Here is a 24,965-nt window from a genome sequence, read left to right as displayed (position 1 = left end):
GTGGGGCCAGAAGCAACTTTGCAGGGTGGGCAGAGCTGGTGGTGAGGTGTTACCAGCCAGCCCCACCATGTGCTTTATGTGGTGCCAGGTGTGAGACTGCACAGCACTGACACCAGTGGGTACACTGCAAGAGGAGACCTCCTCACTGCCAGCCACAGCCCAGGACAGACAATCCAGCATGCCCAGGCCTGGCCCAGGCTGCCCAGGGCAGTGGTGTTGTCCCCATCCCTGGAGGGGTCTCAAATCCGTGGAGCTGTGGTGCTGAGGGCCATGGTCTGGTGGTGCCCTGGCAGTGCTGGGTCAGTGGTTGGGCTCTGTGGGTGGGAGGTCTCTTCCCACCGGAATGATGCCGTCATTCCCCGCTCCTGTGGCTCAGGAGGGCCCTTCCCAGCGGCAGGAGCAGTCTCGGTGCCCGTCCCAGCTGCTGTCCCCACCCCTTGGCACTGCTCACCCTGCAAACACAGCAGCACTGCCCGGGCAGATCCCTGGAGCCGGTGCCTGTTGGGACCTTGCCCCCGGGACAGGCAGCGAGAGAGCAGGGGACGTGGTGAGGAGAAGGTTGGCACAGTCACGGGTGTGGGATGACCTGGGGTGGGCACGGGGGGGTGGAGCTAGGTGCACGGAGCTGGAGGAGCGAGGAGCAGGGCACTGGGCATGGTGCCCGCCGGCACGGGCCCGGTGTTCTTTGCTCCCTGGTGAGATTAGGCGGGGAGGGGCCTGGGTCTGTGAGGGTCAGACAGTGAAACATGGCTGCTCCTCACCACCATGGCAGGATGAGGGTGGAACCAGCTCTCTCCAGGGCTGCTGTGCCAGTTCTGGACCTTGCACATAGAGCAGGGCATGGCACAGGGCACGGCACAGGGCAGTGCACAGGGCAGCACCCCCAGCAGCCTGCTCTGGAGCAGCCCCAGAGTGGGCAGCAGGAGCAGGGCAGGGATGATTGGCCTGGACTGGGGGCACTGGGGAGGCTGCCCCTGACTCCAAGAAGGACCTTGAGGGGCTGAAGGTGTTCAGAGGAGGACAAGGAAGGTGGGGAAGGGTCTGGACAACTTGTGAGGAGCAGCTGAGGGACCTGAGGGTGTGGAGCCTGCAGCAAAGGAGGCTGAGGGGAGAGCTTGTGGCTCTCTGCAAGTCCCTGAGAGAAGGCTGCAGCCAGGGGGTGCTGAGAGCTCTTGTGCCAAGGGCTGGGCCAAGAGGAAGCCACCTCAAGTTGTCCCAGGGGAGGCTGAGGTTGGCCATGAGGAACGATTTCTGCCCCTTGAGGCTTGTGCAGGCCTGGCCCAAGCTGCCCAGGGCAGTGTTGGAGTCCCCATGCCTGGAAGGGTTTCCAAGCCATGGAGCTGTGGTGCTGAGGGCCAAGGGTTGGTGGTGCCCTGGCAGTGCTGGGTCACTGCTTGGACTCCAGGAGCTGTTCCTTCCTCCTGCCCATGAGATGTTTCTTTGCTTTTCCCCACATGGAGCACGAGACCAGAGAAGTGTTGTTTTCTCACTCAGCTTTCTCTTTCTCCAGGGCTCTGAGGGGAGTTCATCAGAAGGGAGGAGAGCAGCAGGAGCATAGAGACCAGCAGGAGCATGGAGAGGGAGCCAGCCCTGAATGGCCATTCTGGGCCCGTGTCCCCCTTGAAGGACTTGCCAGCAGTAAACCACCTGTCCCAGGACACATTTCCCTGCAAACAGAAGAAAGTCACTGTTGGGGGGGTGACCATCATGGATGCTCCTCAGGAGGCCTCAGAGGTGGCCAGGAGCATCGCTGGTGTGTATGTGGAGGCCTCCAAGAAGACAATGAGCTTTTATGATGCCACCAGAGAGCACCTCCTGAGCCTGGACTCAGCGCTCTGCCTGCTGGAGGCTCAGGCTGCCACAGGCTCCATGGTGGACCCGGTGAGGAGCAGGCAGGTCTCGGTGGCAGAAGCTGTGCAGCTGGGGCTGGTGGGGCTGGAGCTGAAGGAGAAGCTACTGGCTGCAGAGAGAGCTGCCACTGGCTTTGTGGACCCCTACACCGAGGAGAAGATCTGCCTCTACCAGGCCATGCAGAAAGACCTGATGGGACAGGAACAGGGCACCCGGCTGCTGGAGGCCCAGGTGGCCACTGGGGGCATCATTGACCCCGCCACTGGCCGTCGGCTGCCAGCAGACACTGCCCGTCAGAGGGGCTGTCTGAGTGAAGACCTGAGCCAGCTTCTGGCTGACCCCAGCAGTGAGGACACCAAGAGGTTCCTCGACCCCAACACTATGGAGGAGGTCACCTACAGGGAGCTCATGAAGAGGTGCATGGTGGACCCAGTCTCAGGCTTCCTCCTGCTGCCCCTGCAGGTCACGTTCCCCGGGCTGGGAGGTAGGGTGAGCAGCAGGGACCTGCTAGACTCTGGCATCATCAGCCCTGAGACCTTCAGGGCTCTGGAGGAGGGAAGAGTTTCCCCCCAGGAGGTGGCAGAGGATGACTCGGTTCAGCGGTTCCTGCGTGGGATGAGGAGTGTGGCTGGGGTCGTCCTGGCCTCCGGTGAGCGCAGAAGCCTCTACCAGGCACTGCAAGAACATCTCCTGGTGCCTGGAGCTGCTCTGATTCTCCTGCAGGTCCAGGCCTCCACAGGCAGTCTGATGGACCCCATAAAGAATAAAAGCTTCTCCGTGGATGAGGCTGTCAGGGTAGGTCTCATTGGCCCAGAGCTTCATGAGAAGCTGTCCTCAGCAGAGAGGACCCTCACTGGGTACCGGGACCCCTGCACTGGGGAGATGCTCTCTCTCTTCCAAGCCACCAAGAAGGGCTTCATCCCCCAGAATCTTGGCTTCTGCCTCCTGGAGGCCCAGCTGGCCACGGGGGGCATAATTGCCCCAGGCAGGCACCTCCGTGTCCCCCCAGAGACAGCCTGCAGGTGGGGACACCTGGACGAGGCCACCAGGCAGCTCCTCTGCAGCCCTGCTGAGGATACCAAGGGGTTCTTCAACCCCAGCTCCAAGGAGAAGCTGAGCTATGCAGAGCTGCTCAAGCTCTGCGTCACCGACCCCAGCACAGGGCTCCTGCTGCTGCCTCTTGGAGGGTCCGAGGGGACCCAGCTCTTCTTTGACCACAGGAACCAAGCAGCTCTGGAGAACACGTGGGTGTCCGTTGCTCTGGGCAAGTTCAAGGGCAAGCCAGTGTCTCTCTGGAAGCTTCTCTTCTCTGACCTCATCCCCAGCGAGCCAAGAGCTGCCCTGGCCCAGCGCTACCTCACAGGGACACTCTCTGCACAGGAGCTGGGGAAGGAGGTCAGTGCCACCATCGAGGAGATGGCTTCCACTGCTAACATCACCTTTGAAGGGCTGAGGGAGCGAGTGACAGCCGACCAGCTCCTGAGCTCCAAGATCATCAATAAGGACTTGTTTAAGAAGCTGAAGGAGGGAGAAACCTCAGCCAAAGATGTTGTCAGCATGGACACCGTCAAGAAGTACCTGCAAGGGACAGGGAGCATCGGGGGGCTGCTTCTGCCTGACTCCCAGGAGAAGATCAGCATCTACCAAGCCAAGAGGAAGGGCCTCCTGCGGCCAGGGACCTCACTGATCCTGCTGGAGGCCCAGGCGGCCACCGGCTTCATCATTGACCCCACTGCCAACAGGAGGTACTCAGTGGATGAGGCTCTGAGAGCCAACATCATCGGCCCGGACGTCTACGAGAAGCTGCTGTCGGCCGAGAAGGCCGTCACAGGCTACAAGGACCCCTACTCAGGAGACACCATCTCCCTCTTCCAGGCCATGCAGAAGGAGCTGATCGTCAAGGAGCACGGCATCCGCCTGCTCGAGGCCCAGATCGCCACCGGCGGCATCATCGACCCCGTCCACAGCCACCGCATCCCCGTGGAGGTGGCCTACCAGCGCGGCTACTTCGACAAGAAGATGAACTTGATCCTGTCTGACCCCAGTGATGACACCAAGGGCTTCTTCGACCCCAACACCCAGGAGAACCTCACCTACCTGCAGCTGAAGGAAAAGTGCATCACCGAGGCGCCCACCGGGCTCTGCCTCCTGCCCCTCAACAGCAGGAAGCGGCAGTTTGTCGACGATGCCACCAGGAAAGTCTTCAGGAGCTCCTGGATGTCTGTCAGGTTTGGGCGGCTCCGCGGCGAGAAGGTCTCTGTGTGGGACCTGCTGAACTCTGAGTACTTCAGCGAGGGCAGGCGTCGGGAGATCTTCAACCACTACCAGCTGAGGAAGGTCACCCTGGAGCAGATCCGGGTCATGCTGGAGGAGGAAATGAAGAAATGGGCTCCCATCAAGTTCTTGGCCATGAGAGGCAGCGTCAGTGCCTACCACCTGATGGAGACCGGCGTCATTGACAAGGCCCTGTTCGAGAAGGTGCTGGAGGGCTCCGTCACACCAGAGCAGGTCCTGCACATGGACTCTGTCAAGAAGTACCTCTACGGCTCGGGCAGCATTGGGGGCATCGTCCTGCAGCCATCAAACCAGAGAATGAGCATCTACGAGGCCATGAAGCAGAACATCGTGGTCCCAGGAGTCGCCCTGCCGCTGCTGGAGGCCCAGGCTGCCACCGGCTTCATCATTGACCCGGTGACCAACCAGAAGCTGTGTGTGGATGATGCCATCAAGGAAGGCGTCATTGGGCCAGAAGTCCACGAGAAGCTGCAGCACGCAGAAGGGGCTGTGACGGGCTACAAAGACCCTTTCACGGGCAAGAAGATCCCCCTCTTCCAGGCGATGAAGAAGGGCCTGGTGGCTGACAAGCAGGCCATGCAGCTGATGGAGGTGCAGATGGCTACGGGAGGCATCATTGACCCAACATGTGGCCACCATCTCCCCACCGAATCTGCCCAGAAGCGAGGGTGTCTGGATGAGGACACCAGCAAGGCCCTCTCTGCGCCCAGTGACAGGACCAGAGCCTTCTGCGTCCCGGACAGCAAGGAGCCCCTGACCTATGCCGAGCTGATCGAGCGCTGCCAGAAGGACGAGGTCTCTGGCTTTCACCTGCTGCCTCTGGCCCAGCCAGCAGCTCCCAGCTACACCGACCAGCAGATCCAGCAGATCTTCAAGGAGACAATGGTGAAGGAAAAGGGGGTGTCCCTCTGGGAGCTGATCCACTCCGGGTACTTCACCGAGGAGCAGAGGAGAGACTTCGTGGAGAGGTTCCGCTCCCAGGACATGTCACTGCAGCAGCTGGTGGCTCTCGTGCTCAAGCTGGTTGGGGAGATGGAGATGAAAGCTGGCTCCAAGATCTTCTTGGAAGGCTTGAGGGGTGGTGTCCCTGCAGTCTGGCTGCTGGATACCGGCATCATCACCCAAAAGACCTTTGAAGAACTGGCTCAGGGCACGAGGACTCCTGAGGAGGTGGCTGCAATGGAGAGTGTGAGGAGGTACCTGCAGGGCACAGGTAGCATCGCCGGGGTGCTCATAGAGGCATCCAAGAAGAAGATGAGCTTCTACGAAGCCATGAAAAGCAACCTCCTCCTCCCTGGTGCTGCTCTGAGGCTGCTGGAAGCCCAGGTGGCCGCAGGACACGTGACAGACCCTGCCACCAACCAGAGGCTGAGCGTGAGGGACGCTGTGAAAGCGGCTGTGGTTGGTGAGGAGCTCACCGAGAAGCTGCTCCTGGCTGAGCGGGCAGTGACCGGCTACACAGACCCCTACACTGGCAGCTCCATCTCACTGCGCCAGGCACTCCGCAAGGACCTGCTTTCCCTGGCAGATGCTGTGCCCTTGCTGGAGGCCCAGCTGGCCACAGGAGGGGTCATCGACCCCATCCACCACCATCACCTCCCACTCAGGGCTGCCTGCAGATATGGCTTCTATGATGAGGACTTGAACCAAACACTCTCACGGGTGGATGACACCACCAGAGTCTTCTTCGACCCCAACACAAAGGAGAAGGTGACCTACCAGCAGCTGAAGGACAGGTGCATCCGTGATGCTGAGTCAGGGCTCTGGCTCCTTCCCCTGTCAGAGGAGGCCACGTTCTGTGTGGATGAGCAAACCATGGAGGTGCTGAAGTCTGTGACCGTTTGTGTCAACATCGGGCGGTTCAAAGGGCAGACGGTGTCCGTCTGGGACCTTCTCAACTCAGAGTACTTCACAGACAGCAAGAGAAGAGAGCTGGTGCAGAGGTTCAAGGAGGAGAACACTGAGGTGCTGCGTGAGATTGTAACCATCGTCACCACCATCATCGAAGAGACTGAGGCCCGGGGCAGGAAGTTTGCCTTCCAGGGCCTGCGGAAGCGAGTGTCGGCCAGCGACCTCTTCCAGTCCCAGCTGATAGACAAGAAAACCCTCGATGAGCTCAACCAGGGGAAGAAAACGGTCAAAGAGGTCACCGAGATGGAGTCTGTCCGCAGGTACCTGGAGGGCAGCAATTTCATAGCAGGGGTGCTCATCCAGCCAAGCAAGGAGAAGATGAGCATCTACCAGGCCATGAGGAGGGGTATCCTGAGGCCAGGGACAGCTCTGGTGCTCCTGGAGGCACAGGCAGCCACCGGCTACATCATTGACCCAGAGAAGAACCAGAAGCTGTCAGTGGAGGACGCATTGGATGCAGGCCTGATTGGAGGGGAGGTCTTTGAGAAGCTGCTGTCAGCTGAGAGGGCTGTGACCGGTTACACCGACCCCTACACCAAGGCCCCCATGTCCCTCTTTGAAGCCATGAACCAGGGTCTGATTGTGAAGAGCCACGGCATCCGCCTGCTCGAGGCACAGATCGCCACCGGCGGCATCATCGACCCCATCCACAGCCACCGCATCCCTGTGCAGGTGGCCTACCAGCGCGGCTACTTCGACCAGGAGATGAACCAGATCCTCTCTGACCCTAGCGACGACACCAAGGGCTTCTTTGACCCCAACACCCATGAGAACCTCACCTACATGCAGCTCCTGGAGAGATGCATCCAAGACTCTGAGACTGGCTTGCACATGCTGCAGGTGGTGAGGGAAGGAGGAAAGTACTTCTACATCGATGAGGCCACCAAGCAGGTGTTGCGCTCAAAGACCCTCAAAGTGAAAGCTGGAAAGTTCAAGGACCAAACAGTTTCTGTCTGGGAGGTCCTCTGCTCCCATTACATCTCAGAGCACAAGCGGAAGGAGCTGGTGATGCAGTACAAGTACAAGACCCTGAGCCTGGAAGACCTCATAGCCCTCATCTGCAAGATCATCGAGGACACAGAGCAAAGAGCAGAAGCCCTGAAGGTCAGAGGGCTCCGTGGGGACGTGTCTGTGGCAGAGCTGTTCAGCTCCGAGATCATTGACAAGAAAACTCTGGATCAGCTGCAGGATGGCAGCCTCACGCTTGCCAGCCTCACCCAAAGGGACACCATCAAGAGGTATTTGGATGGCACTGGATGCATTGCTGGGGTGCTGCTGCCAAAAAGGCAGGAGAAGATGAGCATCTACCAGGCCTTGCAGAAGGGCCTCCTGATGGAGCAGTGTGCAGAGGGGCTGCTAGAGGCACAGGCAGCCACTGGGTTCCTCATCGACCCGCTGAGAAACCAGAAGCTGCCGGTGGCTGAGGCAGTGGCAGCCGGGCTGGTAGGCAGAGAGCTGCAGGAGAAGCTGCTGCTGGCAGAGAAGGCCGTGATGGGCTACAGAGAGCCTCAGACAGGAGACAAGATCTGCCTCTTCCAGGCCATACAGCAGAAGATGGTGGTCAAGGAGTACGGCATCCGCCTGCTGGAGGCCCAGCTGGCCACCGGCGGTGTCATAGACCCTGTCCACAGCCACCGCCTGCCCGTGGAGGTGGCCTACAGGCGTGGCTGCTTGGACGATGACACGTTCCTCCTGCTGTCCGACCCAGACCATGGCAGCAAAGGGTTCATAGACCCAAACACCCGGGAGAAGATCAGCTATGGGCAGCTTCTGCAGAGATGTGCCAAAGACAGAGACACTGGGTTATACCTGCTGCAGGTGATGGAGCAGGAAGAGGACTACTTCTACATCGATGAGCGGACAAGAAAGGCCCTCTTGGCCACCAAGGTGCAGGTGCCAGTGGGAAAATACAGAGGAGAGGTCTTGTCCCTGTGGGACATGCTCTGCTCTGAATACATCACGGAGGAGAAACGGAAAGAGCTGGTGAAGAGATACAAAGAAGAATCCAACCACATTCTCCAGGGCATTATTGAGACGATCCTGAACATCATCAAGGAAAGAGAGGAGGATAGAACTGACATCTGGTTCCAGGGGCTCAGACAGCAGATAACAGCATCAGAACTCCTCAGTGCACAGATCATCACAGAGGAAACCATGGAGAAGCTCCACAAGGGAAAGGAGACAGCAGAAAACATTGCACAGATGGAGAGTGTCAGAAGATACCTTGAGGGAACTGGAAGTATCGCTGGTGTGCTGGTGCCCTCCAAGGCTGACCCCACCAGGCTGGAGAAGATGAGCATCTACCAGGCCATGTGGAAGGGCATCCTGAGGCAGGGCACAGCACTGGTGCTGCTGGAGGCGCAGGCGGCCACCGGCTTCATTATTGATCCAGTCAACAACAAGAAGCTGTCAGTGGATGAGGCAGTGGCAGCCGGGCTGGTGGGCAGTGAGCTGCAGAGAAAACTACTCTCTGCTGAGAGAGCTGTGACCGGCTACAGCCACCCCTGCACAGGGCAGAAGATGTCCCTGTTCCAGGCCATGCAGCAGCAGCTGATCGTCAAGGAGCACGGCATCCGCCTGCTCGAGGCCCAGATCGCCACCGGCGGCATCATCGACCCTGTCCACAGCCACCGCCTGCCCGTGGAAGCTGCCTACCAGCGCGGCTACTTCGACCAGGAGATGAACCAGGTCCTGTCCGACCCTGGCGATGACACCAAGGGCTTCTTCGACCCCAACACCCAGGAGAACCTCACCTACCTGCAGCTGCTGCGCCGCTGCGTGCCCGACCCAGCCACGGGGCTGCTGATGCTGCAGCTGATGGACAAGAGCTCAGTGCTGCACCAGCTGCCAGAGAATGCCCGAGAAGCCCTGCAGAGCACCCGCACCACCCTCAGCCTGGGGCTCTTCCAGGGCCAGAGCGTCACCCTCTGGGAGCTCCTCTTCTCCCGCTACGTCCCTGAGCGCCGGCGCCAGGACCTCCTGCGCCAGTACAAGGCAGGGACGGTCACCATCTCTGACCTGCTCACCCTGCTCACCAGCATTGTCATGGAGGCAGAGGGCCAGGGCCACAAAACTACCCTGGGACAGAAGGCAACACAGGAGGAAGCCCCAGCAAAAGCCAGGAGTGCAGGGCCCCAGGACTCCAGGAATGGTGAGACCATAGGTGAGGACCAACAACGTGAACAGGAACTGGAGCAGTCCCTCAAAGCTTATACCACTGAAGTCCCAGCAGAAGCCTTCCAGACCACAAAGGTCTCCCTCTGGGACATCCTCTTCTCAACCTATGTCACTCTTGCCAAGAGGCAGGAGCTGCTGGGTCAGGTGCGGGCTGGCAGTCTGGTACTGGACGAGCTGGCCAGGCGCCTCGCCCTGCTGGTGCAGGAGGCCCTGGAGCGCAGCAGCCAGGTCAAGTTCAGAGGCCTCCGCAGGCAGGTGACCGCCTCGGACCTGCTAGACTCCGGCATCATCGACAGGGACACAATGGCCCAGCTGGTGCAGGGCTCCAAGACGGTGCAGGACGTGACCCAGATGGCCTCCGTCAAGCGCTACCTGGACGGCACCGGCTGCATTGCCGGTGTGCTGGTGCCCTCCAAGGCTGACCCCACCAGGCTGGAGAAGATGAGCATCTACCAAGCCATGGAGAAGGGCATCCTCAGGCAGGGCACGGCGCTGGTGCTGCTGGAGGCACAGGCGGCCACCGGCTTCCTGGTCGACCCCCACAGCAACCAGAAGCTGTCGGTGGACGAGGCGGTGGCGGCCGGGCTGGTGGGCAGCGAGCTGCACGAGAAGCTGCTGTCGGCCGAGAGGGCAGTCACCGGCTACAAGGACCCCTACACCGGGGACAAGATCTCCCTCTTCCAGGCCATGCAGAAGGAGCTGATCGTCAAGGAGCACGGCATCCGCCTGCTCGAGGCCCAGATCGCCACCGGCGGCATCATCGACCCTGTCCACAGCCACCGCCTGCCCGTGGAAGCTGCCTACCAGCGCGGCTACTTCGACCAGGAGATGCACCAGGTCCTGTCCGACCCCGGCGATGACACCAAGGGCTTCTTCGACCCCAACACCCAGGAGAACCTCACCTACCTGCAGCTGCTGCGCCGCTGCGTGCCCGACCCGGCCACGGGGCTGCTGATGCTGCAGCTGATGGACAAGAGCTCAGTGCTGCACCAGCTGTCGAAGGATGCCCGAGAAGCCCTGCAGAGCACCCGCACCACCCTCAGCCTGGGGCTCTTCCAGGGCCAGAGCGTCACCCTCTGGGAGCTCCTCTTCTCCCGCTACGTCCCTGAGCGCCGGCGCCAGGACCTCCTGCGCCAGTACAAGGCGGGGACGGTCACCATCTCTGACCTGCTCACCCTGCTCACCAGCATTGTCATGGAGGCAGAGGGCCAGAGCCACAAAACTACCCTGGGACAGAAGGCAACACAGGAGGAAGCCCCAGCAAAAGCCAGGAGTGCAGGGCCCCAGGACTCCAGGAATGGTGAGACCATAGGTGAGGACCAACAACGTGAACAGGAACTGGAGCAGTCCCTCAAAGCTTATACCACTGAAGTCCCAGCAGGAGCCTTCCAGACCACAAAGGTCTCCCTCTGGGACATCCTCTTCTCAACCTATGTCACTCTTGCCAAGAGGCAGGAGCTGCTGGGTCAGGTGCGGGCTGGCAGTCTGGTACTGGACGAGCTGGCCAGGCGCCTCGCCCTGCTGGTGCAGGAGGCCCTGGAGCGCAGCAGCCAGGTCAAGTTCAGAGGCCTCCGCAGGCAGGTGACCGCCTCGGACCTGCTAGACTCCGGCATCATCGACAGGGACACAATGGCCCAGCTGGTGCAGGGCTCCAAGACGGTGCAGGACGTGACCCAGATGGCCTCCGTCAAGCGCTACCTGGACGGCACCGGCTGCATTGCCGGTGTGCTGGTGCCCTCCAAGGCTGACCCCACCAGGCTGGAGAAGATGAGCATCTACCAAGCCATGGAGAAGGGCATCCTCAGGCAGGGCACGGCGCTGGTGCTGCTGGAGGCACAGGCGGCCACCGGCTTCCTGGTCGACCCCCACAGCAACCAGAAGCTGTCGGTGGACGAGGCGGTGGCGGCCGGGCTGGTGGGCAGCGAGCTGCACGAGAAGCTGCTGTCGGCCGAGAGGGCAGTCACCGGCTACAAGGACCCCTACACCGGGGACAAGATCTCCCTCTTCCAGGCCATGCAGAAGGAGCTGATCGTCAAGGAGCACGGCATCCGCCTGCTCGAGGCCCAGATCGCCACCGGCGGCATCATCGACCCCGTCCACAGCCACCGCCTGCCCGTGGAAGCTGCCTACCAGCGCGGCTACTTCGACCAGGAGATGAACCGGGTCCTGTCCGACCCCGGCGATGACACCAAGGGCTTCTTCGACCCCAACACCCAGGAGAACCTCACCTACCTGCAGCTGCTGCGCCGCTGCGTGCCCGACCCGGCCACGGGGCTTTATCTCCTTCAAGTGCAGAGGAAATAACTGTGGAACCTTCTCCATTTCCCTGTTCCTGCTCCGCTGCAGATCCTCCCTAGTGTCAGGAGTCCTTTTTCTGGTTTTTTTGTGTCTCTCTTTTATTAAATCCCATTTTACACCATTCTGACCCCATTCAGAGTCTGGACCTGTCCTTCTCTCCCCATCTTCACACCCACCTCAGGTTCAACTTCTCCATGGCTTCCCGGGGCATTGGTGAGGTGTCTGCCCACCCTTTGTGCTCTGCCCTCTCTCAGGGAGCTGGAACCTGGCTGGGTTGTCTCAGGTCTCCTTGAGGCTCTCCTCGAGGCTCTCCTCATTTTCCCCTCCTGGTCGGCTTTTGTGGTTTTCTTGGGCTTAGCAGAAGCTACCAACTAGTCTCAACTGGAACAAAGAAACCAAGAGAGAAAGTTTGTTTATACAACTATCTATCTTATTTACCAGGCCAATGCCATTAGTTAGACCTTGTAACTACTTTCCTTTTGTATCCAGTGCTAATTTCATTTCCATTCTATCACTTTCTGCTCAATCTGTGGAAAATTTCCTAGGCATCAGCCTTAAACTGCCACCATGACACAGCTAAACATCATCCTGCCAGCCCCAGGCCCCACTCCCCTGAATGGCAACAGAGAGCAGTCATGAGACATGAGGATCCAGGCTGCCTACAGGGAGCCCACAAGGGGAGGACAATGTCCTCTGCATCCAGGAGCCAGGGCAGGTCCTGAGCTGGCATGCAGATGGGACACAAACCCAAAGATGCCATGGACACTGTGGGTGGAGAGTGAGTATTTGCTGTTTGCCACCAAAAGCAGGTGGTGGAGGAGCAGCAGGGAGAGGGTCTGCACAGGGTGGACACTAAACTGTGGGGACATCGCTGAGGCAGGAGCTGCAGATGCTCCAAGGGAAGGAAAGGCAAGAAGAAGCCCAAGTGCTGGGGCCACCAGAGGAGCTCATGGGGGGAGCTAGGCAGGTGACCACGTCTGGGGAATGCCAGGAGTATGGCAGGAGCAGCTGGTGCTGAATTATTCATCCTGGTGAAGCATGCACCAGCTGCAGGAGCTGCAGCAGGACCCAGGAGGAGAGCAGCTGGAGCAGAGCCAGCAGATGATGGCCTAGGCAGGGAAAAGGCCCCTGGGGGAAGAAGCCATCTTGGCCCCAGAGCAGCTCCAGGCCAGCAGCGGGAGCTGGGACAGACTGTTTGGGTGTTGACCAGCAGAGGTCAGGAGAAACCGAACGTCAGGAGCAGGAGGGACCACACCCAGGAGGGGAGAACACACTCCAGTGGCACCCATCCAAAGCCACTACCTTATCTCCAGCCCTACAGCCTGCATCTCTCTGTGCACCAGCAGCATCTCCCACACACTGACCTACTGGTTGCCACCATGGGGCTCCTGGCCCCCACCCAGGCTTGCATATGTCATAGAGTCATGGAATCCTCTGCTGGAAGAGACCTCAAGGGTCATCTGGTCCAACCTCTCCAAGTAAAAGCCTCGCCTAGACAAGTGTTCAGTGCTGGGGAACATTTGCTGTGCAGCTCTGTGTCTCCAGAGGAGACACAGCTGTCCTCCTCTTGGCCAGGGCAGATCCAGTGACCTCACCCACTCCTCCATCCTGGCTGCATCCATGGCTGGATCATAGCTGGATCGTGACTAGACCATGGCTGAACCATTGCAAGATCATGGCTGGGTCCACAGCTGGATCACAGCTGGAAGGATGTGGTGTCAGCACCCAGCTGAAGGATCACCCCTCCCCAGCCTCCTGGCGCTGAAGCACTCTTGGGAAGCCATTTCCCAGCTCTAATGGGGCCCACAGCTGCTTCAGCTGATAGAGGCATTAGATTAGGTAATATATGTATTAGATTAGGTATTAGTATGAGGATAGTATTAGGTCTATGTATTAGACTAAGTATTAGTAAAAAACATGTCTAGCAGAATATAATAGCGAAATCACTTTAGGGTTTGGCTCTGCAGCTGTTTGAATCTGACCTTGCAGATGTTAGGTAAACTATTTTGACTACCTTACAATGAGAACTGGTAGGCCTGAGAAAGCAGCTCATGGTCAGGATGCAGGCTTGATAAAACAGCTCATTATCAACTGCCATATAAAGGCAAGTATCTGTTCAAGGATAGGGCTATGACACCTGGCAAGAAGATGATGGAAGGAGAAGCAGCCAGAGCAGCTCAGAGGTACAAGGTGAAAAGTACCATCATGATGAAGACTACTCGCTTCATCCTAAGACCCCTACACATGACCAACAGACAGCTGAAGGAAGGAATCTGGGGGATGGGCTATGTAAACAGGTTCTTAGAACTAATTATCTTAACCCCACCCTTTTGTGGAATTACAATGAATATCATAGAATCAGAGAATTGTCAGGGGTGGAAGGCACCTCAAGGATCATCCAGTCCCAACCCCCCTGCCATGGCCAGGGACACCTCACACTACAGCAGGTTGCTCACAGCCACATCCAGCCTGGCCTGAAAAACCTCCAGGGATGAGGCTTCCACCACCTCCCTGGGCAACCTGTGCCAGGCTCTCACCACCCTCATGGGGAACAACTTCCTTCTAGCACCCAATCGGAATCTCCCCCTTCTCTGATGATGATGTGTGTGATTTGACAGTATATAAATCCCTCACTAGCACTGCTGGGTGTGCAAGCCGTGTGGAGAAACGCTCCTGCCCCGCCCCTGCCCCACCCCTGCTTCGCAGCTCTCCCAGGGCGGTAGAGTTTGATTCCACCCGTCACAGCCAGGGCCACCCACACCTTCCGGTAGCTGAGGCTGGGCCACCACCCGCAGCCAGCCAAGCCCCAGCGCTCCTGGGAAGCTGCAGCAGCAGCTGGTGAGTCACAGAGGCCGAGGGACACCCTGTGGCCCTGTGTCCTCCCCGTGGGGTGCGGGCAGGTGCAGGCAGCACGCGCCGGCGGCTCAGACACCCCAAGACCTCCGTGTCACCCCAGGCGGAGGTGGGGCGGCCCGGGGACATCCGCCTGGAGCAGGTGATGGTGACGGTCAGAGCCCAATCACCACAGGGGATGTTGGTGAGCAGCTCAGGTCACCTCAGCTGCCCCAGGGGCTGCAGTTCCCTGCAGCTGGTGGCTGCTGGGTGGACACCTGGCCGGAGGAGTCATGGAGAGCGTCCTGCTGTGTCCTTCATAATGGGCTTGGGCTCCAGTCCCATGGAGCATCCCCTGTGGGGAGATGAACCACAGCCCTTCTGGGAACAAGCCAAAGTGACCTTCTCCAAGGGAAGCCACCAGCCACCATGGAGGTGTCTAAAGGGGCTGGGACAGCTCCAGGTGGTGATGCAGTGTCACTGGGGTGGCTCGAAGGAGCCTCCTTCGGGCTGCAGTCAGAGGAACATGGGTTGGGGGGGACCACAAAGAACAGATACAGGGAAGAGGCTGCAATTAATGAAGGTCAGCTATGAAGTGTCCAGAGAAGGGCAAGGGAGCTGGGGAAGGGTCTGGAGAGCTTGTGAGGAGCAGCTGAGAGACCTGGATGTGGAGCCTGGAGCAAAGGAGGCTGAGAGGAGACCTTGTGGCTCTCTGCAAGTCCCTGAGAGGAGGCTGCAGCCAGCTGGGGCTGAGAGCTCTTGTGCCAAGTGTTGGGTTAAGAGGAACTGGCCTCAAGTTGCCCCACGGGAGGTTGAGGTTGGCCATGAGGAAGAATTTCTGCCCCTTGGGGCTTGTGCAGGCTTGGCCCAGGCTGCCCTGGGAGGTGGTAGAGTCCCCATCCCCAGAGGAGTTTCCAAGCTGTGGTGCTGAGGGCCGTGGTTTTGTGGTGCCCTGGCAGTGCTGGGTCACTGGTTGGACTCCATCAGCTTTAAGGTCTCTTCCACCCCACCCCATCCATGATTCCATGCCTCCAAGCAGCACAAAGCCCAGGCTGAAAACTAAGGTCTGCTGAGGAAGGGCTCCTGTGGAGGGGACAAAGACCATGGGGACCTGTGCTCACCTTCCCATGAGAAAAGCCGGAGCTCCTGCCCTGGTGCCCTCCCCAGGGCCATGGTGACTCAGAGGTGCAGATGATCCAGTCTGGTGGCACCCACGCAGCCAGGAATGTGCCACCACAGCAGGACACGTGGGAAGGACGGGCAGGGACGCTGAGCCACCCGCACCACGTGTGGCACAAGGGCAGGCACACGCCTCTGCCAGCCAGCCCAAGCCCTCTACAAGCAAGGGCTCCACCACTATATGGTTCATCACCACCTGCTCCATCACTGTGTGCCCCGTGCTCCTGGGCAGGTGTGCCCACAGCAGCGGGCAAGAGCTCACCAGGACCGGAGAGGTTCCATCTCAGGGCTGCTTCAGGCAGAGGCACTGTCCACCACCCACCATCACTGACCACCACTAACCACCTTTGAAGGTTCCTTCCACCCCAGCCCATGATCCATGGAGACCTTCAGGGCAGAGGGACCTTGTGCAGGGCAGGCCATGAGCAGTTTTACTGGGCAGCTGCAGAAGGAGGTGGTGGCAGAGTCCAGGAGCCCCACACCACCTCTGCACCCTCCCAACCCATCACAGCTCCAGTGAGAGATGCTCTATGCCTTGCTCCAGGGCTGGTCACCGTGTCCCAGCTCCTGCCACTCCACCTGGGCTCCTGGTGCTGCCATGACCCTGTGGGTGGTGCTTGGACCTCTGTTTTGGTTCTGCTCCTGTGGGTGGTGCTTGGACCTCCATACTTTGGTTCTGCTCCAGCATTTCAGCAGAGGGCAGGGCCACCGTGTCCGCCCCAGGGCAAGGGTGGGAGGATTTAAATCAGGAGCTGGTCCTGGCTGCTCCTCCTGGAGGAGAAGGATCAGAATCTGCTGAGGAGCTCTGGATACTAGGTAGGACAAAGCCTATCTGGAGGGGACACCAGGGCCACCATGCAGCCCCATTTTGGGGTGGCACCTCCATGCAATGCCAGGGGTCTGTGAGGGCTGTGGGACCTCACCTGTACTCCAGCTCCTGGTGCTGGAGGGAAGCTGCTGAGGTCCATGGGGTGGTGAGCAAGAGGTCTCCAGGCAGGACTTGGTCCTTGCCAAGAGGGGACACAGTGAGAGTGGCACCAGGGTGGGCTGGAGCTGCTGCTCCATGAGAAGTGCTTTGTGTGCCAGAGCAGATCTGGGCATCAAGGTACAGGAAGAGAGGGACCAGCATGGTGGGGCCCACCTGTGCCCATGGGCACCAGGGCAGGAGGCTGGTGTGGTGAGTCCTGGCTGGGCACCAGGGCGGTTCAGGACAAGCACCAGGATGGGAGCTGATATGATGCCAGTCCTTGGGGCATGGGCAGGGCTCAGGACCATGGCACCACCAGGCCACTGTGCCCGCTCTGGCTAGAAAACCACTTCCAGTGGGACCTCCTGGTCTGGGCTGTGGTGGCAGCTCTGGAGGAGGCTCAGACCCTGCCCCAGGAGCTGCAGCCCAGCCCAGCACCAGGAGCCTGATTAGAGCTCAGCCAATGCCAGCTGGTGCTTGGGCAACATCCTCCCAGCACAGGGTGGCACCAGGCATCAACCATGTCCCACAGAAGTGTCACCAACTCCAGGGCAATGATACAGCACCTGACCAGGTCCAGGACCAAGTGCAGGGAGGGCTCAAGAGCTGGTCCATGGGGTAGAGCTGGCTGGAGAAGAGCCTGGAGCAATGGGCAAGGTCCCAGCAGAGCAGGGGCTGGCCTGTGCCTGGGGAGTGAACCTCTTCCCCTGGTCCCCATCCCCACCAGCATCAGCCTGATATTGAGGCCATCAAAAAGCATGAGTCAGGGACTCCAGGACCAGTTTGGTGAAGCCTGGGACCATTAATCCCGATAAGGAGCTGGAGGTGTCATTAGTGCCCCTCCTGGTGAGTTACTGGCCGTGGGTGTGACCACTGACAGGCTGCAGGCTTCCTTCTGCCGCTTAAGGAGGCAGCTGCTGCCCCAGCTGCTGCAGGTTTGCAGGGCTCCCAGAAGAGCCCAGGAGAGGGCACAAGACATCCCTCAAGGATGGCTGCACAGACCCAAGGGAGGTCCAGCCCCTGCCAACACAGAGCTGGAGATAGAGGGTGAGACATACTGGGGGAAAAGGGACACCAGGAAAGGTGAGGAGGGGCCTTCATCAGGGGTGCAGAGGTGATGGCTTTAGACTGGAAGAGGAAGACTTGGACTTGAAATGAGGAAGAAATCCTGCACTGGGAGGGTGTGGAGAGCCTGGCCCAGGCTGCCCAGAGAGGTGGGAGATGTCCCAGCCCTGGAACCATCCCAGGTCAGCTTGGTTGGGGCTCTGAGCAACCTGCTGTGGCTGGAGGTGCTCCTGATGGCTGCAGGGGGTTGGACTTGGTGACCTTTGAAGGTCACTTTCAACCCAACCCAGTCTGGGATTCTATGATCTATGAAGCCCAGCCCAGGAATGGAGGGCTTGGCCAGACCATCTCTCTCCCCAATCCTGTTGCTCTAGGGAGTATGGCAGCCCTGCTGCAGGGAGCACACCTGGTCAGGCAGACCCTCCATAGGCCCTACCCTGTCCCCAGCTGCTGGAACTGGCCAGAATGGTCCCAGGGATGGTGCTGGCAGCAGCTGAGCAGCCCTTGCTGGGACAATGGCCACAGGCAGGTCAGAAGTCACAGAATCCAAGTTCATTGAGTCCAACCATGGACCTAACACCACCATGGTTACATGACCAGCATGGGCCAGGACTGCTGCCACCACACCTGTGGCATCAGACCCTGGTTCTGGAGGAGAGTTGCAGGCTGAGACCTGAGAGCTCTGCCGACCTGGTGGCCTTAGGACAAGCAGAGCCCAAATAACATCCATGTGGGTCTCACCATCACTATGACCATTCCCATGTCTCACCTTCTGCCTGGTGGTGTGGGGTTCCACAGCAAGAACAAAGATCTCCATGGACAGTCAGAAGCCAGGCTTGTGTTGCTGGCACCATGCTCACCACCCACCCATGACCAGCAGTGTGATGGCTGCAGTGGACCAGAGCAGAAGGTGACCTGCAGCAAGTCACTGATGGCAGTGGTATCAGAAGGTTTCTCACTGGTTCTTGACCATCAGCCAAGTCTGCCAGCCCAGGAGCTCTGAGAGCACAGGAACAGCATCCATGCTTCCTGCTGGCACCTTGTGACAGCAGCTTGAAAGTAGTGGCTGTGACAGCTGGAGAGACAGAAAGCCCAGGAGAACCTGAGTCTCACCAAGTCATAGAATCAGAGAATTGTCAGGGTTGGAAGGCACCTCAAGGATCATCCAGTCCCAACCCCCCTGCCATGGCCAGGGACACCTCACACTACAGCAGGTTGCTCACAGCCACATCCAGCCTGGCCTGAAAAACCTCCAGGGATGAGGCTTCCACCACCTCCCTGGGCAACCTGTGCCAGGCTCTCACCACCCTCATAGGGAAGAACTTCTTCCTAACATCCAATCTGAATCTACCCATTCTGTTTGTTCCATCCCCCCCAGTCCTATCACTCCCTGACACCCTCAAAAGTCCCTCCCCAGCTTTCTTGTAGCCCCCTTCAGATGCTGGAAGGCCACAATGAGGTCTCCTCAGAGCCTTCTCCAGACTGAACAGCCCCAGCTCCCTCAGTCTGTCCTCACAGGGAGGAGCTCCAGCCCTCTGAGGTCATCTCCTCTCTCCCCAGACAAAGACGGTGGCTGCAGGGACAATGGAGAACGACGACGTGGAAAGGACCCTGGCTGCGGGTGGGCACAAAGAGACGGGTGAAGGCAGCTTCATAGCTGGAGTCTTCCTCCAGGGCACGAAGAAGAAGCTGAGCATCTACGAGGCCATGGTGAGGGGGCTCCTGACGCCGGGCACGGCGCTGGTGCTGCTGGAGGCACAGGCGGCCTCGGGGCTCCTGGTGGACCCGGTGAGGAACCAGAAGCTGTCGGTGGCCGAGGCGCTGGCCCAAGGCCTCATCGGCAGGGACTTCCACCAGAAGCTGCTGTCTGCCGAGGGGGCGGTGGCAGGGTACGCGGAGCCCTGCACGGGGCAGAGGCTGTCCCTGCTGCAGGCCATGCGGCGGGGCCTCATCGTCCGGGAGCACGGCCTGCGCCTGCTCGAGGCCCAGCTGGCCACCGGCGGCATCCTCGTGCCCGGCCAGGGCCGCCTGCCCGCGGAGCTGGCCTGCCAGCGCGGGTACCTGGACACGGAGCTGTGCCGGTGTCTGTGCGACCCCAAGCACCAAACCAGGAGCTGCTTCGACCCCAACACCCAGGAGAACCTCACCTACCTGCAGCTGCTGCGCCGCTGCGTGCCGGACCCGGCCACGGGGCTGCTGATGCTGCAGCTGATGGACAGGAGCTCAGTGCTGCACCAGCTGTCGAAGGATGCCCGAGAAGCCCTGCAGAGCACCCGCACCACCCTCAGCCTGGGGCTCTTCCAGGGCCAGAGCGTCACCCTCTGGGAGCTCCTCTTCTGCCGCCACATCCCCGAGCTCCGGCGGGAGGAGCTGCTGAGGAGATACAAGGAGGGGACGGTCACCATCCCAGAGATGGTCACCATCCTCACCACCACCATCGCCGGGGCTGAAGGGCAAAGAGGGGATCTGAGCTCATCCACAGCCGGACCCACCCCCGCGGCGGGACCCTCGCAACCAGCCCAGGACATGCAGTCCCAGGAGCAACAGCTGAGGAAGTCCTTGAAGTCTGCAACCATCTCGGTCACTGCTGGGGAGCTCCAGGGGCAGAACGTCTCCCTGCTGGACCTGCTCTTCTCCAGCTACGTCCCTCAAGAGAAGCGGCAGGAGCTGCTGGAGCTGTACAGAGCGGGCATCCTGACCACAGAGCAGGTGGCTACCGTGGTCACCACCATCGTCAACAGGACAGAGGCTGCCAATGCCACGCTCCTGGCCAGCGCCAGAAGTCCACACGCAGCGGCGCCAAAGGCAGGGGACGATGGAGAGGAGTTCTCGACACAAGACAACATCCTGAAGTCCACCACCATTGAGGTACCAGCTGGGGAGTCCCAGGGCAGGCAGGTCTCTGTGTGGGAGCTGCTCTTCTCCAGGTATGTTCCCGAGGACAAGAGGCAGGAGCTCCTGCAGCTCTACCACGAAAGGCTGTTGACGCTGGAGCAGATGACAACGGTGGTCACCACGCTGGTCAAGAAGAAAGAATCTACGAGAAGGAAGTTCCAGGTTTCAGCCAAGGCCTCCAACAAGGACACCGTGCCACCAGGAGAGCAGGATGGTCAGGACTCCTCCAAGGAGGAGCCTTGGAAAACAGCCTTGAAGACCACAGTGGTTGACATGGAGGTTGGAGAGCTCCGAGGCCACAAAGTCTCTGTGTGGGACCTGCTCCACTCCAAGTACATCCCTGAAGAGAACAGGAAGGAGCTGCTGGAACTCTACCAAGCAGGAGAGCTGACCCTGGAGCAGGTGAAGATGGTGGTCAGCACCATTGTGACCAAGGCAGAAGCAGCAAGAGCAGAGCAGTCTGCAAATGAGAGAGATCCAAGAGAGGAATCAATGGTTGTAGAAGCTGAGGACACTCACTTGCAGGACAGGACCTGGGAGGAGACCCTGAAGTCCACCACAGTTGGGATATCAGTGGATGAGTTCCAGGGCAGGCAGGTCTCTGTGTGGGAGCTGCTATTCTCTGACTACATCCCTGAGGAGAAGAGGCAGGAGCTCCTGCAGCTCTACCGCGCAGGGACATTGGCCTTGGAGCAGATGACAACGGTGGTCACCACGCTGGTCAAGAAGAAAGCATCTACGAGAAGGAAGTTCCAGGTTTCAGCCAAGGCCTCCAACAAGGACACCGTGCCACCAGGAGAGCAGGATGGTCAGGACTCCTCCAAGGAGGAGCCTTGGAAAACAGCCTTGAAGACCACAGTGGTTGACATGGAGGTTGGAGAGCTCCGAGGCCACAAGGTCTCTGTGTGGGACCTGCTCCACTCCAAGTACATCCCTGAAGAGAACAGGAAGGAGCTGCTGGAGCTCTACCAAGCAGGAGAGCTGACCCTGGAGCAGGTGAAGATGGTGGTCAGCACCATTGTGACCAAGGCAGAAGCAGCAAGAGCAGAGCAGTCTGCAAGCGAGAGAGATCCAAGAGAGGAATCAATGGTTGTAGAAGCTGAGGACTCTGATGTGCAGGACAGGACCTGGGAGGAGACCCTGAAGTCCACCACAGTGAAGATGTCACCAGATGAATCCAAGGGCAGGCAGGTCTCTGTGTGGGAGCTGCTATTCTCTGACTACATCCCTGAGGAGAAGAGGCAGGAGCTCCTGCAGCTCTACCGCGCAGGGTCGCTGCCCCTCCAGGAGCTGGTCAGCATCGCGGCGGGCAGCCAAAGGCACCTTGCCCAGCAGACCATGGATCTCCTGCAGTCCGAGGGCTCCTACATCACCTTCGGCCAGTTCCAGGAGCAGAAGGTGTCCGTGTGGGAGCTGCTCTCCTCCCAGCAGGTCTCCAAGTACCAGCGAGAGGCCCAGCTGGACTCGTACGGCAGCGGGGGGCTGACGGTCAACAAGATCACCGTCACCACCACCGTCATCACGCGCCCGCAGCGCCACTAGGCACGGGCACCGGGGACACCTTGCTCTGCACCGGCTGGGCACGAGGTAGGCACCTGCTTAAACCTCTGGTATCTCAATTGCTGCTTTGGTGGAGCTTCTTTTGGCCGACTGGTCTCTCCTGGAGGGTCCAGGAGGGCTTAGCACCGTGGCCTTATGCTGTGCACTGACAAAGCAGAAACTGCCATCTAGAGTCACAGGGTGGGATGGGTTGGAAAATACCTTTGGGATTATGGAGTCCAACCACTGACCCAGCACTGCCAGGGCACCCCCAAACCATGGCCCTCAGCACCACAGCTCCCTGGCTTGGAAACCCTTCCAGGCATGGGGACTCCAACACTGCCCTGGGCAGCCTGGGCCAGGCCTGCACAAGCCTCAAGGGGCAGAAATTGTTCCTCATGCCCAACCTCAACCTCCCATGGGACAATTTGAGGCTAATTCCTCTTGGCCCAAGAGCTCTCAGCCCCAGCTGGCTGCAGCCTCCTCTCAGGGACTTGCAGGGCCACAAGGTCTCCCCTCAGCCTCCTTTGCTGCAGGCTCCACACCCCCAGCTCCCTTGCCCTTCTCTGGACACCTCCAGCCCATCAAGGTCCTTCTTGGAGTCAGGGGCCCAGAGCCGAGCCCAGCACTCAAGGGGTGGCCTCCCCAGTGCCTGCAGCCCAGGGGCACCATCCCTGCCCTGCTCCTGCTGCCCAGCCTGGGGCTGCTCTAAGCCAGGCTGCTGGTGGCCTTCTTGGCCACCTGGGCACATACTGGCTCCTCTCCAGCCACTGTCACCAACCCCCCAGGGCCTCTTGCTATAGCACACGGCACACACCACAGCACATGGCACCACCTGGCACACAGCACACCACGGCACCCAATAACAGCCCTTTATTACCACACCACCACTGCCATCCCCCATGCCCCCCAGTGTCAGTCCCCGAGCGCTTGGCTGGCCTGGCACAGCCTCTCCCTCACCACAGCATCCAGCACGGCGTGCAGTGCCCGGCAGGCTGCCAGCGCCGCCTCCAGTGCCAGCTCCAGGCGCTGCTGGTGCAGGCGGGCGCTGAGCTGCAGCAGGGCGATCTGCCCCGAGGCTGGCAGCAGTGCCAGTGCCAGCTGCGGGCCCCCAGCCGCCTCCTCAGGCCAGCTCAGGTCTGCCAGCGCCGTGTCTGCCGCCAGCCCAGCGGAGCTGGCACAGACAAAGTCCTTCATAGGGATGCCAGCGTCCATCAGTGCCAGCGTGGCTGCGTTCACCCCTGCGCAGTAATTGCCGCCGTCCGCTTGGAGGACCTGTGGGCACATGGGGAGGGGATGGCACCCAGGGGTCTCCCACTGGTGTCCCCTCCCTGGCATCCTCAGGTGTCCCCTGGGAACACTCCCCATGGCACCAGGTGTGCCCCTCCAACATCATCCCCAGGTGTCCACCGCTGGTGTGTGTCCCTCACCTCTGGTGACCCCATGTGTCCTCACCAGTATCCCAGTGTCACCAGCACACCCCAGTGCTTCCCTAGTGCCTCCCAGTGGCCTCCAGTCTCATCCCAGTGGCCACTCAGTCCCTCCCAGTACTCCCCAGTGCCCTCTCAATGCCCCCAGGCCCTCCCAGTGGCCCCCCCAGTCACCACCCAGAGCTCTCCCAGTGTCCCCCAGTCCTCTCTATTTCCCAGTGCCTAGCCACTGCCCTCCTAAGGCCTCCCAGTCCCTCCCAGGAAACTCTCAGTGCCTCCTAGTGGTCCCCCTTGTCCCGTCCAGCTCGCTCCAGTCACCTCCCAGTGCTCCACCAATTCCCCCCCGTGCCTCAGTAAGCTCTCAGTGCCTCCCAGCTCCCCCCCAGCCCGTCCCAGTACCCCCGGTCACCTGCACGTAGATGTCGATCTGGGAGCGGGGGTACAGCTGGGTCAGGATGGCGGCCTCGAAGGTCTGCCGGAGGTGCAGCGCCAGCTCCGCCGTCTGTCGGTCGCCGTGGGGGGGCCGCCGCCGCCGCTCGCCGGTGCTAAAGGCGGCCAGGCTGTACTGGCAGTGCACCAGCGCCCGGTCCGGCAGCGCCCGGCTCCGGGAGCCCCGCAGCTGGAAGAGCACCGGCACCCGGTGAGAACGGGGGAGCCCGAAGGGAAACGGAACCCAAGGGCCCCGGGGTGGGGTGTCAGGCCCAGAGGGGAAAGGAACCAAAGGGTCCCAGAGGGGATTAAGCCTAGGGGGCTCAAGTCCGGGGAGGTTCAGGTCCGGAGGGGAACGCAGGGGCCCGGGTCAAGCCTCGGGTCGGGGGTCAGGGCCGGAGAGGCCAGGCCCAGGGAAGCTGGGAGACCTTTGGGGGGCTGGAGGTGGGAAGGGGGGAAGGGGGGGGCGGAAGACAGGCCTCGAGGTAACGTAGGGCCTCGAGGTAACGGAGGGTCGCAGGTAGCTCAGGCCCGGTGCTGCTCACCTCATGGGGCCCGTAGACAACGGCCAGCACCTTGGTGTTGCCTTGCTCGATGTATGCCGAGCCGTCGGCCTGCTCGAACACGCCCATGCGGGCCCGCACCTTACGCAGCTCACTGGGCCTCCGCCCGTCCAGCCGGTACCCCTCATCCGAGAGCAGCTCCGCCGCCGCCATCTTCCCGCCGCGCCGCGCCGGGCTCCCGGCGTGCACGGCGCGGGGGCGGGGCGGCGGTGACTCAGAGCACGCCCCACAATGTAAGAGCCAATGAGGGGGTGAGATGAGGCCACGCCCCGTCCTGGCGGCACGCCCGCGGCGGCGATACTGTCTTTCCACTGCCTGCCAGTAGCTTGCCAGTAAGCTCTCAGTGCTTCGTAGTGGCCTCTAGGTCCTTCCCAGCACACCCCAGTCCCTCTCTAGTGCCCCTTAGCCCCTCCTAGTGCCTTCCCAGTCCCTCCCAGTACTCCACGGCGCCTCCACAGTGCCTCCCAATACTCCCCAGTTCTACCCAGTACTCCACAGCTCCTCCCAGTACGCACCAGGTTATGTCCCCGCCCC

The 24,965-nt window shown here is 60.4% G+C and overlaps 2 protein-coding genes across 2 annotated transcripts; one reads left to right on the top strand and one right to left on the bottom strand.

Annotated features, from left to right (window-relative positions):
- Positions 1–1,572: 1,572 nt before the first annotated feature.
- On the top strand, positions 1,573–22,012 carry EPPK1 (epiplakin 1). The gene is made up of 4 exons (XM_054167543.1): positions 1,573–11,533; positions 14,433–14,539; positions 19,136–21,256; positions 21,299–22,012. Exons 1-4 carry the CDS (start codon positions 1,573–1,575, stop codon positions 22,010–22,012), a joined length of 12,903 nt encoding a protein of 4,300 aa, XP_054023518.1.
- A 912-nt stretch (positions 22,013–22,924) lies between these two features.
- EXOSC4 (exosome component 4) lies at positions 22,925–24,601 on the bottom strand. The gene is made up of 3 exons (XM_009897124.2): positions 24,414–24,601; positions 23,849–24,058; positions 22,925–23,284 (listed from the first exon to the last, which is right to left on the bottom strand). The coding sequence occupies exons 1-3, from the start codon at positions 24,582–24,584 to the stop codon at positions 22,925–22,927; spliced, it is 741 nt and encodes a 246-aa protein (XP_009895426.2). The 5' UTR covers positions 24,585–24,601.
- Between the last annotated feature and the right edge of the window lie 364 nt (positions 24,602–24,965).

The sequence above is a fragment of the Dryobates pubescens genome, chromosome 14 (genome assembly GCF_014839835.1).
Source record: "Dryobates pubescens isolate bDryPub1 chromosome 14, bDryPub1.pri, whole genome shotgun sequence".
Classification (NCBI taxonomy): domain Eukaryota; kingdom Metazoa; phylum Chordata; class Aves; order Piciformes; family Picidae; genus Dryobates; species Dryobates pubescens.
This window is presented reverse-complemented; position numbering and strand designations above follow the sequence as displayed.

Excerpts from the sequence above, each read along its gene's own strand:
- EXOSC4 (XM_009897124.2), bottom strand. The coding sequence starts at position 24,584 with ATGGCGGCGGCGGAGCTGCTCTCGGATGAGGGGTACCGGCTGGACGGG. Across the intron at positions 24,059-24,413 it reads TTGTCTACGGGCCCCATGAG|CTGCGGGGCTCCCGGAGCCG; the intron begins GTGAGCAGCACC and ends GTGCTCTTCCAG. Across the intron at positions 23,285-23,848 it reads AGATCGACATCTACGTGCAG|GTCCTCCAAGCGGACGGCGG; the intron begins GTGACCGGGGGT and ends ATGTGCCCACAG.
- EPPK1 (XM_054167543.1), top strand. The coding sequence starts at position 1,573 with ATGGAGAGGGAGCCAGCCCTGAATGGCCATTCTGGGCCCGTGTCCCCC. Across the intron at positions 14,540-19,135 it reads TGGAGCAGGTGATGGTGACG|ACAAAGACGGTGGCTGCAGG; the intron begins GTCAGAGCCCAA and ends CTCTCTCCCCAG. Across the intron at positions 21,257-21,298 it reads AGGCCTCCAACAAGGACACC|GAGCCTTGGAAAACAGCCTT; the intron begins GTGCCACCAGGA and ends TCCTCCAAGGAG.